The sequence below is a fragment of the Cystoisospora suis genome, assembly GCF_002600585.1.
Source record: "Cystoisospora suis strain Wien I chromosome Unknown contig_3974, whole genome shotgun sequence".
Lineage (NCBI taxonomy): Eukaryota > Apicomplexa > Conoidasida > Eucoccidiorida > Sarcocystidae > Cystoisospora > Cystoisospora suis.
Genome location: NW_027156768.1, coordinates 701 through 12710, shown reverse-complemented (window position 1 = coordinate 12710; position 12010 = coordinate 701). Strand labels below are relative to the sequence as shown.

General features: G+C 45.5%; 4 protein-coding genes across 4 annotated transcripts in view; 3 read left to right on the top strand and 1 right to left on the bottom strand.

Annotated features, from left to right (window-relative positions):
• CSUI_007520 (uncharacterized protein) overlaps positions 1 to 1160 on the top strand; it is a 5271-nt gene extending 4111 nt beyond the window's left edge. Inside the window, exon 1 of the mRNA XM_068067665.1 lies at positions 1 to 1160. This exon is cut by the window's left edge and continues 4111 nt beyond it. The gene's annotated coding sequence lies outside the window, so the exon portion shown is untranslated.
• An 830-nt stretch (positions 1161 to 1990) lies between these two features.
• On the bottom strand, positions 1991 to 5138 carry CSUI_007519 (uncharacterized protein). The gene has a single exon (XM_068067664.1). The coding sequence runs from the start codon at positions 3841 to 3843 to the stop codon at positions 3505 to 3507; it is 339 nt and encodes a 112-aa protein (XP_067920361.1). The 5' UTR covers positions 3844 to 5138; the 3' UTR covers positions 1991 to 3504.
• Positions 5139 to 8742: 3604 nt separating this feature from the next.
• CSUI_007518 (uncharacterized protein) lies at positions 8743 to 9394 on the top strand. The gene has a single exon (XM_068067663.1). It carries the CDS (start codon positions 8979 to 8981, stop codon positions 9225 to 9227), a length of 249 nt encoding a protein of 82 aa, XP_067920360.1. The 5' UTR covers positions 8743 to 8978; the 3' UTR covers positions 9228 to 9394.
• A 2348-nt stretch (positions 9395 to 11742) lies between these two features.
• Positions 11743 to 11985, top strand: CSUI_007517 (uncharacterized protein; the record flags this gene model as incomplete). The annotated part of the gene is made up of 1 exon (XM_068067662.1): positions 11743 to 11985. A coding segment is annotated over one exon (207 nt), but the record flags the coding sequence as incomplete, so codon positions are not given.
• Positions 11986 to 12010: the final 25 nt, after the last annotated feature.

Here is a 12010-nt window from a genome sequence, read left to right as displayed (position 1 = left end):
CTATCTATCTATCTTCTCTTGTTCTCCACTTCATGGGGGTTCTTTTGCTTCTTGTCTCAATCATATCAACAGAAGGATAGTAGCCGTCTCCTGTTTTTTCGGTTTGTCTGGGGCCGTTTCTTCACTGTTGGTGGAGAGCCTCCGTTGTTGTTGTTGTGCTTTTTCTCTCATGAGTTCATAAAGGGATGTGCGGCCGTCTACTCTGCGTATTCGGGTGTCTGTACACTCGTCCGGTTCTTTAAGGGACATGTATGGACCGAGGATGTCTTCCTTCACCACCAACCGACATCAATAGACGGACGAGAAAATGTTTTGCATGGAGAAAGCGGGGGGGGTGGAGAGTTTACAAGCAGGCGAGTGCTAGCTAGCTAGCTAGGAGGAGTTGGTAGTGGTTCTCTGCATGCGTCCGATCAACTTTTTTTCACGAGTGCAATGAGAGATACGCGGCAAAGCTTTTCTGCTTTTCTTCTTCATGTATATGTAGTGGAAATTCATAGCGGCATTGAGGCGGAGAGTCATGGTGAGAGAGAAGGTTGTATAGCGCACCCCTGTCAATATAAGACGCCATGAGTTTACGTTGTTTTATCAGTATGAGCGGGAGGACATAAGCGTGTCTATCCACGGTGGCGACTTCTTCTCCTCCTTCTTCGGAATCTCCTGCTCCCCCTCTTTTGTCTTCTGGGGAGTTTTATGATGATCTCTTCTTTTTCTTCTTCACTTTCTTTCATTCCAAAAGGAACATGACTTAACCTACCCCGTGATGCCTGCGTCCTTTTTTTTTCCTGGTAGGATAGTGCGAGGGAGTTGTGAGGATACATATGACGTACTCAGAGAAAAGATGATCTTTTCCTGAGCGACGGTGTGTGTGAAGGAGGGAGTTCTCGGGTACCTTGGTCGGGAGTGATAAGAGGAGAGAGAAGAAAGAGGAAGAAGAAGAATAGGAGAATGACACAAAGTATCAGAAGACAATCGTCACTGCAAAACTGCTCGTGTGTCAAGGGGTGTTGTGGTCCATAGATAGGTACTTGTTCAAGTTCCTCCTCGTCAAGTTGTACTTGTCCGTTCTTTCGCTTTTTCTTATCCGCAAACCTTCCGCAGTCATATCCGTTCCGACGCATTTGTTGTCACAGGAAAAAACTCTTCTTTAAACACTTTTCTCTCCTCATCAAATTTGGGAGTAGCGGAGGGGGTGCAGCCGACGTCTGAGGGGGGCCAAATAGCTAGATAACATGCGGAGAAAGTGGCTCCGATAAAGATCCAGGCCCCGTTGAATTCTTCGCTCAAAAGATACGAACTAAGTCGCATAACTATAGAAAACAACCTCACCCGCGCTCCCAGCTCGTAGTATAAAAGCCTTGTAGTAAGGAGGCTTGGTATCTCGTTGGATCTGAACAGACCCTCATTCTCGGCCAGTGAAGTTCCACGGGAACCTGAGGGCGGCCCACCTCCCCCCTTCTACTTCTGAACGCGACTCCTGGCTATGATCATCTATCTGCAACCTGAATTGAAGGTGTCATAGACCCCTCACCTCACCTCCAGGAGAGATATCTAGTCAAGAAGAGAACTTGATACAACACTTTCCTCATTACCGGATACGTAGCTTCTGAGCTCGCCGCCTGCCTGGGTCTACTAGGGATGTCGGCAGGGCTTAACTTTTCACGGGCGTCCGGCAGCCTAAGTGGGTGAGGAAGCGGCGGTTCAGGACGGGCAGAGGGAAAGCATGAGATAGATACAACAAAAGTGGTAGAAGAAATCGTTGTGTCCTTGGCTTAGTCTTTCATGGTATTCTAGCTGGACTCTTGTGACAGCTCTGCTTTCTGTCGTCTCTCCTCTACGTACGGGAGAGTCAAGCTATCTTCATGAAGAGTCTTAGCGTTAAGCCCAGGTCTCCTAAAGATATGTTGAAAGGTTTCTTGTTCACTTTTGTTTTTCGTAGCTTTGGCTAGAAGTCTCTAAAGAAGATGCATGCAGAATCATCTCCTGTGTCACTGTCATACGAGCATCATCAGTCGACCGAATTCATTCAACATTCCTTCATTCGTGGGTCGCGCTCTATAACATCCTTTCTTTCTTTCCCTCTCTCTCTCATCCATTCGCATTCGCTCCCGAGGCCCACATCTATCTGCAAGTCTCTCTGACTGTCGTCATAGAAACTTCTATAAAGTGCACTCGACGTTAATTACCTCACTCTATCTGAAGGAAAAGAGCTTAGAAAAAACTCGTGAGACGGGCCCCCTGACTCCAGGAGAGACATCGTACTGTTCGCTTGCGGTTCTCTCTTTGAACTTTGTTTCGACAGAATGGTGTTAGTTCGTTAGCAATGAGGAAAACGCTCGTTATGACGGCTTCACTCTGACCAACTTTCTTTCGACTTCTAGTTACACTCATCTGCGACCCAGAGCGGACATGTTTTCTGAGGGAAGTGAGACACGTGAACAACTCGAGATGTAGATAGAGTGAGAGTGGAAGAGAGGAGCTTCCTCTCTCTCTGCATGGTGCATCATCCTCCCGAAATCACTCCAGTGTATGTACACAGGGAAGTGTAGTGTGAATAGAGAGATTCGCCAACAAACTTTGAATGACAGGATAACGAAACGCGTGTCTTCTCATTGTCTTCTCGTCATATCTCGAGATACACCATTCGCTAGGGGGTTATTTCATGTATCCTTCGGCCTGTCATAAGGTATCAATGCTGTCGCCGCGTAGAGAAGACAAGAGACGCTTCGAAGCCACCGTCCGTCACGACTGCCGCGTCGATTCTGTGTGGATTTTTCCGTCTTTCAGCCGTTGGTTCTGTTCAAGAAAAACCCGACTGAGCTAAGGATTGAAAGTTTAGAACCAACAACGAATGTCTACAGAAATCCAGTTTACATCTTCAAATCGATTCAGATATCGAGCGATGCGCCATGGAGAAGACAAGAAACATACCTCTCCGTCTCTGCATACGTGTCATACGAATCCACTCTCTCTTTCCTCGCATCATCTTTCAAATGGCCGCTTCTCTGAACTTTTCTTAGGAGACGCTCAGAAAGAAATCTTCTCCCTGGACAATCCTTACGCGTATACATCAAACCCAAAGCCCACGGTAATGCAAGAAGGGAAGGAGAGCAGGACAAGAGAAATAATCTAGAGAGAGAAAGAACAAACCACACAAGGACACTCTCTTTTCATCTTTACCTCGGGCTACTCATTTCATTCATACCTGNNCCACACAAGGACACTCTCTTTTCTCTGAGTCTCGAGTGCTCAGTGCCGGAGAAGAGAGAGGAGCGTAACAGAAGTTTTCCTTTCTAAGCTCTCTCCTTGCATGACTGTTCACATCAACTAGACTCTAGATGGGGAAGACCTTCTTGACGTAAGTCACCCCGTCTAATGAAATCCTCGGTCTCTTCGTATCTTGGTGCGTGGCTGGATTGAATTTGAAGTTGAGACACATCCGACCTTCTCTCTATATATGCCAGACAAAAACACACATATCACGCCTCACAGGAGAAGAAAGCGCGACTACCCTCTACAGAGGGGGAGAGGGAAAAGAGGGGNNGGGGGGGGGGTGCTATTTGGGAGTGGGAGAGGCCTACCGAACCAGAGCTCGGCTGGCTCGGTGTGTATCTCTTGGAGAGAGGCAATAGAAGAAGAAGAAGAAGCGAGAAGGAAGAAGACTTTCATTAGGCCGCATGGGTAAAACCAAAGTTCTTTTGGAAATGCGAAGGGATGCATGTCCATTCTTGAGATGGGCCCAGGGCGTTCTGGTGTACGTACACCGGGATAGAAGTAAACAGGGAAGGTACGCAGAAGAGAGGCTTCACTCTTACCGGCAAGTTGAGTGATACAGAGAGTGTCCATTGAAAAGAAAACGCTCTTCAAATACTTGTAAGTGGAAAGGCGAGCAGAAATCAAAGAGGGAGAAGCAAAAGAAGGCTGAGAAGCTATCGCATGATGACACACAAGAGAGACTAGAAGCGGTAACCTAGACTCCGTATAACCGATGAATAGACAGTGAGAAGCATATCATTCCAGCCAGATGGAGAAAGAATCCTCGGCAGTGAGATGTGACGTTCGTATACAACGGCATGAGGTGTAAAGCTTCGATTTCCCCCTGCTATAGAACGGTAGTAGAACCCGAAGCGGTCCCGAGATAGTTGGAGAGAATCGTGAAGACCATAGGCGCTTAACGCCCCTGTCAAGAGACCTAAAGAGAAAAACTTGGCTGACATAATGACGGACAAAGAAGATAGGAAGGAACGGATGAGAAGATCGCTATGTTTCGCCTCTGTCTGTGCTTGCCCACGGCCAAAGAGAGATGCTGACGTCTCCAACTGCGGGAGAAGGTACGGAGAGGCTCTTCCAGGGAGATTCCTTCGTTAGGTAAAGAAAAGAGTAAGAAGGCATATACTGCTTGCAGAATTCTATCTAGCTCTTTGGGAGAGGCGTGCACGAAATAGAAGGAGACTGACGCTGATAGAAGACAGAGTGGAGGCAAACCAGAAAGGAGCGAACCGAGACAGGACAACGAATTAGTAGAGATGACTGTGAGGGAAAGAAAAGATCACAGAAGACGTAGAGGTATGAGCAGACACGCAAAAAAACTGACATGCGTGAGAAGAGCAAAGCACAGAAAAGAGAAGAGAGAACGCGTCAAAACGAGAGACAATGGAAGTCCCTTGGTCACCCAGGAAGGCGACGACCATGGAGAAAAACGACCAATGGAGACGAATGAAAAGAGAAGCGAAGATGACGGACGGACTCTCACCGCATGAGAGGAAAGTCCTGTGTATGGTTGTGCATGCGCTTTATTGGACGCGGAGATCATGCCGACTTCCGACGGGGATCTTTCTCTCTCTCTGGCCTTCTTTCTAAGAGGCGATGAATATCTCATAAGGGCTTTTTCTTTTTCATAAACAGATTCGATTTAACATCGCAGTACACAGCGCCCGGACACAAGGAGCCATGAATCGACTTCCGCCTTCCTCTGAAGTGGAAGACTAGCTAGGTAATAATGGAGGGAAGCAACGCCACTACAGACTCTTTGGCTGACAGAAAAGGGATGCGAAGTGCGTAAAGTAGGTGATAAGGATTCTCTTCGACTCCTTCTGACCGGCCGTCGGCGAAGGAGCATCGAAAGAAATCATACTGTGAGATATCAAAAGAGAGAGTTGAGAGCGATCGGCTCGGCGTCATCTGTAAGTACCTGATTGATCAAACATGTCTAGAGACTCCGAGGAGAGAGGGGCGTACAACCCTACAAACCACTGTGACGGAGGACAGGCGTTCTATCTGCCCCAGAGAAACGTTTTCCCTTCCTTTGGTGACTCCCGTGTTAATCAGATTCAAAGCTTCGATTTTAGAAGAGAAATTGAGATGTTGCTAATGGTAAAGACACTCTCATCGATGTGGGGAGACGGGGGAGGACCGGCACCGGCTGTATGTGTGTGTGGCCCTACCTCGTTAGCTCGGCGAGACGCACCTTTCCGGGCACGTAGACGTGGTGGATTGATTGAATGCTCGGTGGGAGTAGTTTCTGATGGAGGAAATACCATCGGGGAACTCAAGTACTTTCCATTTCCAGCAGAATTCCGCACTGTTCAGGGACAACCGCTGAGCAGCTCTCCCGTGCGGCGGTGCGTTTGCAGCTTGTGTCTCAGCTAGCCGTCTCTTTCAGGTGTACATACACCGCTGGAGGGACTGCCCGCCCTCTAGCAGAGGGCGCAGTACACTCTAGGGAGGTTAGAAAAAACGAAGTTGACTACGCTCCGGCATGGAAGAGCACTCTCTCGATGTCTTCTACATTTCCAAGATAGTACATGTAGAATCTTCCTGACGAGACGGTGCTAGAGACTCGGCCACCCTCCCTCAAGCAGATTCACCTCACACCTTCGATCACGAGATTTCTTTTCTGTACTCATTCACCCCGGTGTGGCGTTCTTCGGTTTCTTTATCTCTTTGTCTCTTCCATCCTTTCTCGATCGTAGCTAGCGACCGTTGTACAGATATCTTATAGAGACACACCTCTTCGTTGTCGTTGTGTCTTGGCTCTGTTTCTTGCTTCCTCGCGTTGTTCGCAAGCTCGACCGTCATTTCTCATGCTCTTCCCTCCCTCCCGTTTGCACACCCCTTTACACATCATCTCCCTCACCTGTCCTTCGCCCTCTTTTACCGTCCTTTTTTCTTCCTTCCTCGCCGCCCTCTTGTTGTATGTCTCCCTGTCTCTCCCCTCGTCTTTCTCTCTTCTGTTCATCTCTCCGCTCTCAAACTTCGTCTTCTTTGTGTTGGGACCTCACACGCTGTGGTTAGAGCTGAGCTCTTCTCCTCGCCAAGGGAAGCCATGGCAGGGACGGCTGTAGTTGTAGCTACGGCGGCGGGCCTTCTTCTCCTCGCCGTCGTAGCTGGAGGTTTAGGAGCCTTAAGAGCAGCTTATCGAGAGTGGTATAAGACTGAGGGACCTCAGGCTGTTCGAGGCACTGAATAGTCTGTAGTCAGTCCCTAAAAAAGAAAAAGGTCTCTTGAGCTTCTTTACACTCCGCATATAGGGCGACCTACTCAACCTTTGAGACTCTTCTCGGGTTCGGCTTTCCTGACCACCACGTCATCAGCACTTCACTTTTCCTTTCTTTCTTTCTTCCTTTCCTTCTTTCCTTCTTTCTTTCTCTTGCTGTACATTTTCTTGAGTATTACTGAAGAGATGAATGTATATCACGGGGAGTTCACTTGGTAGGGTGTACGTCTTCTCGTCTAACGCTTGTTGCCCGTGTTCTCTTCTCTCTTCGTGATACTCCTCCTTTTTTAGTCTTTTGCAACATTGCTGTTAGTGGAGCCGTCGGCCTTCTGACTTGAGTGCAGGTGTATATACAGTCCAGTCGAGCAGGACAGTTCGGTGTGCTTTATGTAATCTTCTACGTCTTCTTCATCCTCGTTTTGGTTAGTTTTGTACGCGTGAAAAAAGAAACTCAACAGATTCTTATGTCAAGATCAGTCTTTTATCTCGAGCTGCCTTTCAATCGCTAACGGAACTTCCTCTCTTTTTCTCTCCTTCTCTATCTGGTCCCTTCGTTCTTGCTTGCGAATTATAGAGAGTAGAGAAGCAAATCAGCTTTGGAGAGATATCACTTCACTTTGGCTTTCTTTTTCTCGCTTCAGAGACTACTATTCCCTAGTCATCAGTCATCCAGTGTATATACACCTCGACCATTTTACTTTAAGTGTATATACAGCGGAATGTTCTTCCCCTCCTTCCATTCTCCATGATGCCTTATCGCTCTTCACTAAGAGAAGGGGGGAGATATGAAAGCAAACTTCTCTCCAGAAAAGAAAGGTCTTTCTTTCTTTGCAGAAAAAACACCTTTCTTCTCTTCTGTGAACGTAGAAGAGGACCTGTCACCTTCTCTCCTTTTTACAGTTAGTTGTGACACGCTGAGCCAAGGTGAAGAATGTCCACTTCTCAAGAATTCTCATCTTTTTCTGCGTCTCTTCTTTAAACCTTCTAGAAGAACAAATCTCTACTCTTTTGCTTGCTCGTATTTCTTTAATTGCATGCAAGTAAATCTTCTATGTCTGCTTTTTTGGAGGGAGCCCGGTCACATCAAAAGCGGAGAGAGAAGGAAATTTCAGAGAATGGTCTTTCTTCTTGTCTCTAGAGACTGTCCTGATTAAGAAGACCTACACAGGAGAGAAGAAAGCGGAGAGTATAGGGGACAAAGAGAGTAGAAGCCGAGAGATGAGAGAGAAGCACAGAGAAGAAGAAGAGGGAGGCCAAGGGACAAAAAGAGAGAAGAACAAGAAAGAGAGGAGAGGAATGATTGAAAGACACACAGCGGACTTGAGACCTTTCGTCGTTTCTTTATTTCTTCTCATGGTGGCTGTATAGAAAATTATCACCTTCTTACAAGAAGAGAAAGAAGACACCCAAGGAATTCTCGAATGAAACGAGATCATGCATGCAGTCTATCTATGTCCACACTATCTTGACCAGGTGTCGTCTTCTCCAAAACACGGGAGATCTCCATCGATTGGAGAAGTACGCGAGCCCCCTCATCTCTCATTTCGACTGTAGATCTCTGGACGGAAATCTTGGAAAAACGAGAAAGAAAGAAAGAAAGAAGCAACGACCTCTCTTTCTCTTCTCCGAGCTCGGCTAGGCTTATCGTGTAATTAATCAGCCTCTTTCTATTGTCTCTCATAGGGGTGCATGGAGAGACAAGCTCGATAGAAGACTCTATAGAGAGAGAGGGTCGCAGGGTGGGACGCAACGATCACGCAGCTTTGCTCTCTGTCTATCTCTAGAGAACCCACCGAGCCTATCTACTTTGTTTCTCCTGAAACATTTAAGAGAAAGATTCAGATAGACAGGTCATCCCCTGTATACATTTCATGTTGTGTAGGCAGGTTAAGAGGGTTCGAGGAAAGAAGAAGAGAGAGAAGGATCGGTCCTTGCTGTCTTGCCTGCCACTTAGGGAAGTTTGATAGAAGAAAGAGTGAAAGTCTCTCTACCGCCTGTGTATCGTTACTTAGAGTTGGCATTCCTTACAATGATAAGCAGTCCGAAGTGGCCCTTCCATCAGTCAATACTTTCCACGACGGGTACGTACACCCTATAGAGACCGTGAAAGTATGTATGTATTAGCAGAATAATGAAGGCATAAGAATGCTTAGACATCTCACTCCCTCTCTCTGTAGACAAATGTCTTTCTGCGTAACTATATGTATATACATCTATATATATAGTGGATCGCGCTGTCTGTCTGTTATATAGAAGCACCTTCATCTTCCTTGTCATCGAGATGTAGCGGCGGGGATGCAAGGCATGGAGGGAGAACTCTATCTTCTCTCTCGATATCTCACTTGATCCTATCTATAGAGGGGAGACAGGGACTCGGAAAGAGAAACCTTTGTGCTTTCGAACTACGGCAAACAACTTCGCTTCTCATTGTAGGTCCTTCTTAGTCTCCTTTTTAGATCTCCGTGAAAAGAGCTCTACGTCCTTCATGAGAGAAGATCCGGGAAGCGAGGTGGGACGAGGTGTATGTACATACACCCGCAATGCTTCGAAGAAGCTCATGAAGCAAAAAGTCCAAGCACTGCATTCTGTCTCTTTCCTGGCACCCCTCGGTATCTTCTTAGGTCCGTCAAGCTTACGAAAATTTCTCTCCTTTACACACTTCTGTCATCTCTCACATGGAGAGAAAAGAAAAAAGAGGTTCTGTAGAGGAAGAAAAGAAAGTCTGTGTGTATGAAAGGAAAGAACAAGGAAGGGAATAAACTTCCTCGTTCGTTCTTCGCGATGCAAGACTTGTATGTCTCATGGAGACGTCTTTTCTCCATGCCGATCATCTGGAGAGACAAGAGGAACAAACGCCTTCTTATCTTTTGTCCAAAGATACATATATCTATATACATCCACTTTANNTAAAGTGGATGTATATAGATATACGACGCTTTCTCCTGGGACAGCCAACCCATGCACTTCACGCGAAGTAAAGCTTCTTCTTCGTCATCCTTCTCCTTCTGTCTTTTCTCCTGGCAGCTCTTCCTCATCTCGACCGCTCTTTCTTCTTGTGTTGATCCTCTTTACCTTCCCTTTCTGCTCTCTCAACGACTGCACACGGGGCGAGTGTATGTAAACTCCGAGAGAAGATCCTTAGTGCAAGAGAGAAGAGAGATAAGGAGGAAGATTTCAGTCCACTCAAACAAAGAGGTTCTACACCTTCTCATCTTCATCGAAAGTGCCAGAGGTACTAGAAAAGAAGTTCTCCAACGACGGGAAGAAACGGTGTGTGTGCATCTCTCCTCTTGTTCCTCTCTTCCCACTTTTCTCCTCCTATCTTTCTCTCCTTCATCTTCGGCACTCTCAGCTCTAGCATCTTCAGACCAGAGATGACAATGTCACTTCCTCTCACGCCCGCAGGACCGCCGCCGTTAGTTTGAAAGGAGAAGAAATTGACGTCTTTGAGAAGAAAAGTAACGAGAAGCTTCTGTCTAAACACGCATTCGAGAAAGGTGCATATACATATATATATCTATGTCTGTCTACGCAAATGTACAGAGTCATATATATCTAGCAGACATATGTAGGCATGCATGTCTGTGCGTACGCAGTTTACATCTAGGTAAAGAAGAGAAGATTGATAGCGTTAGAGAGAGAGACATCTCAATTCTCTCCCGGAGAAGACGAGAAGAAACAGATGAGAGAGGGCTTCATTTGTTCACACCCTCTGCGACTGGGAAGTTTCTTTTCTACTGGAAAGGGACAATGTCTCTATGGTCTGTGACGGCTCCATGAACAAACCTGATATGTAGATATCTGTCTAGGCTACAGTGTATAGACAGGGGAGGACAGGAAGAGCTGGGGTGATGGTTTGGCTTGATCAAGTCCTAATGTCTGGGTTTGCAAAGGTCTATTTTTTTCTTTTCAGATGATGGTAGAGATGTCCCCAGGACTTCCTTCTATTGCAAACATACGTAAAGGCTCTTCTTTGCCCTTTCGTCATTCTCAGGCGACAGAAAGAGAAAGTCTGAAGATACGAGGAAGACAACCGCTCTCATACACACACATACACATTCATACATATATATATATATATATATGCATATATATATATATATGCATATATATGTATGTATGAATATGGATGTTTTTCGTGATGCGTGTGCTCCGAGGATATGTCGAAGAAATAGTCGTAGCGTGGAAATCCTTTCTTTCTCTAGGCCCTCATGGTCAAATAAAATTCATGCGTCGTATATCTATATCTATATATATATGTATATACAAATATTGGTATGTACATTCATATACATAGGTATGTGAACCTATATACCTTTCTATATCCTATGTAGTAAGAATGGCTCTGTAAGTCTGTACAGGTGAAGTACATGTATCAATATCAGCTAGATTTCTTTTTGTCTGGATCGCTCTCCTATTGTGTATGATCTGAAGAGAGTTGAAAAAGAGAGAGAGAGATGAGGCGAAGGCTTCTGCTTCTTCTTCTTTTTCATTCTAGAGAGTGTAGGGGGAGTGTGTTGATCGCCTAAGGTGGAATTGGAGGCCCATGCCCTCCCGTCCTCTGAGTGTTTACTTTTGCTTTCCCTTCTCGTAGATTTGAACGAATTTCTTTACTAGTGACAGGGGGTTCTCGGTACCCCAAGAAAAGGAGCATCGCATGCACTCGAACATGTGAAGAAGAAAGAAAGAGAAAGACAGAGAGAAAGAGAGAAAGAAAAAGAAAAAAGACAGTTTCACAATGAAGACTCTCTATTAACGGTTATGTATATATATATACATCTATAGGCTTATATATGGGTATATATATATGTATATATATGTTTTACTATGGAGTGAGGTAGAGTGTTACTGTTGGGGTGTGTCATCGGCTGTTGTTCTTCTCTCTTTCTCTTCATTCCTCTCTCTGCTTTTGTCCTAGGCAGACTTGACTTGGGGGGGGATTCCTCCACAGATATATGCATATACATGTGGAAGAGCTACAGGTACACATATATATCTATATATATATCTACATATATGTCTACCTGTACCTCTTCCACTAGTATATACTTGCATATCTTTCCATAATTATACAGCATATGCATATGCTGTGTGTATACTCCCGAGCTCCAGTGCGCAGTCGATAGTGTATGTACCATAGATACACTAAAGGACTTGCATGTATACAGAAGAGACACATGTATATACATATACATAGATATATATGCATAGAGTCTCATCGCGTTCACTCTAGTGCTCTTGTGAGAAACACCTCCTTCCTCTTCCAGGGAGAGAAGAAAGAATAAAGATGTCTCTTCATCTTCTCACCCCTTCCTTTTTGATTAAAATATCTTCACTGCCATCGAAAAGAAAGAGATTACAGAGCTTAACTGATAGATCGTTACGAGAGCTAGATCGAAACCTGTTTTGCTCTCTGTGGAATAGAACTATCTCTATTTTCTTCTTGATACATGTGTAAAAGTTCATGTCTTTCTTCTTCCTGTCTCGTCTCTTTTCATGCCCTTGATATACCAAGTT

Bases quoted from the DNA above. Each gene is read 5' to 3' on its own strand.
- CSUI_007518 (XM_068067663.1), top strand. From the start codon at position 8,979: ATGAGAGAAGATCCGGGAAGCGAGGTGGGACGAGGTGTATGTACATAC.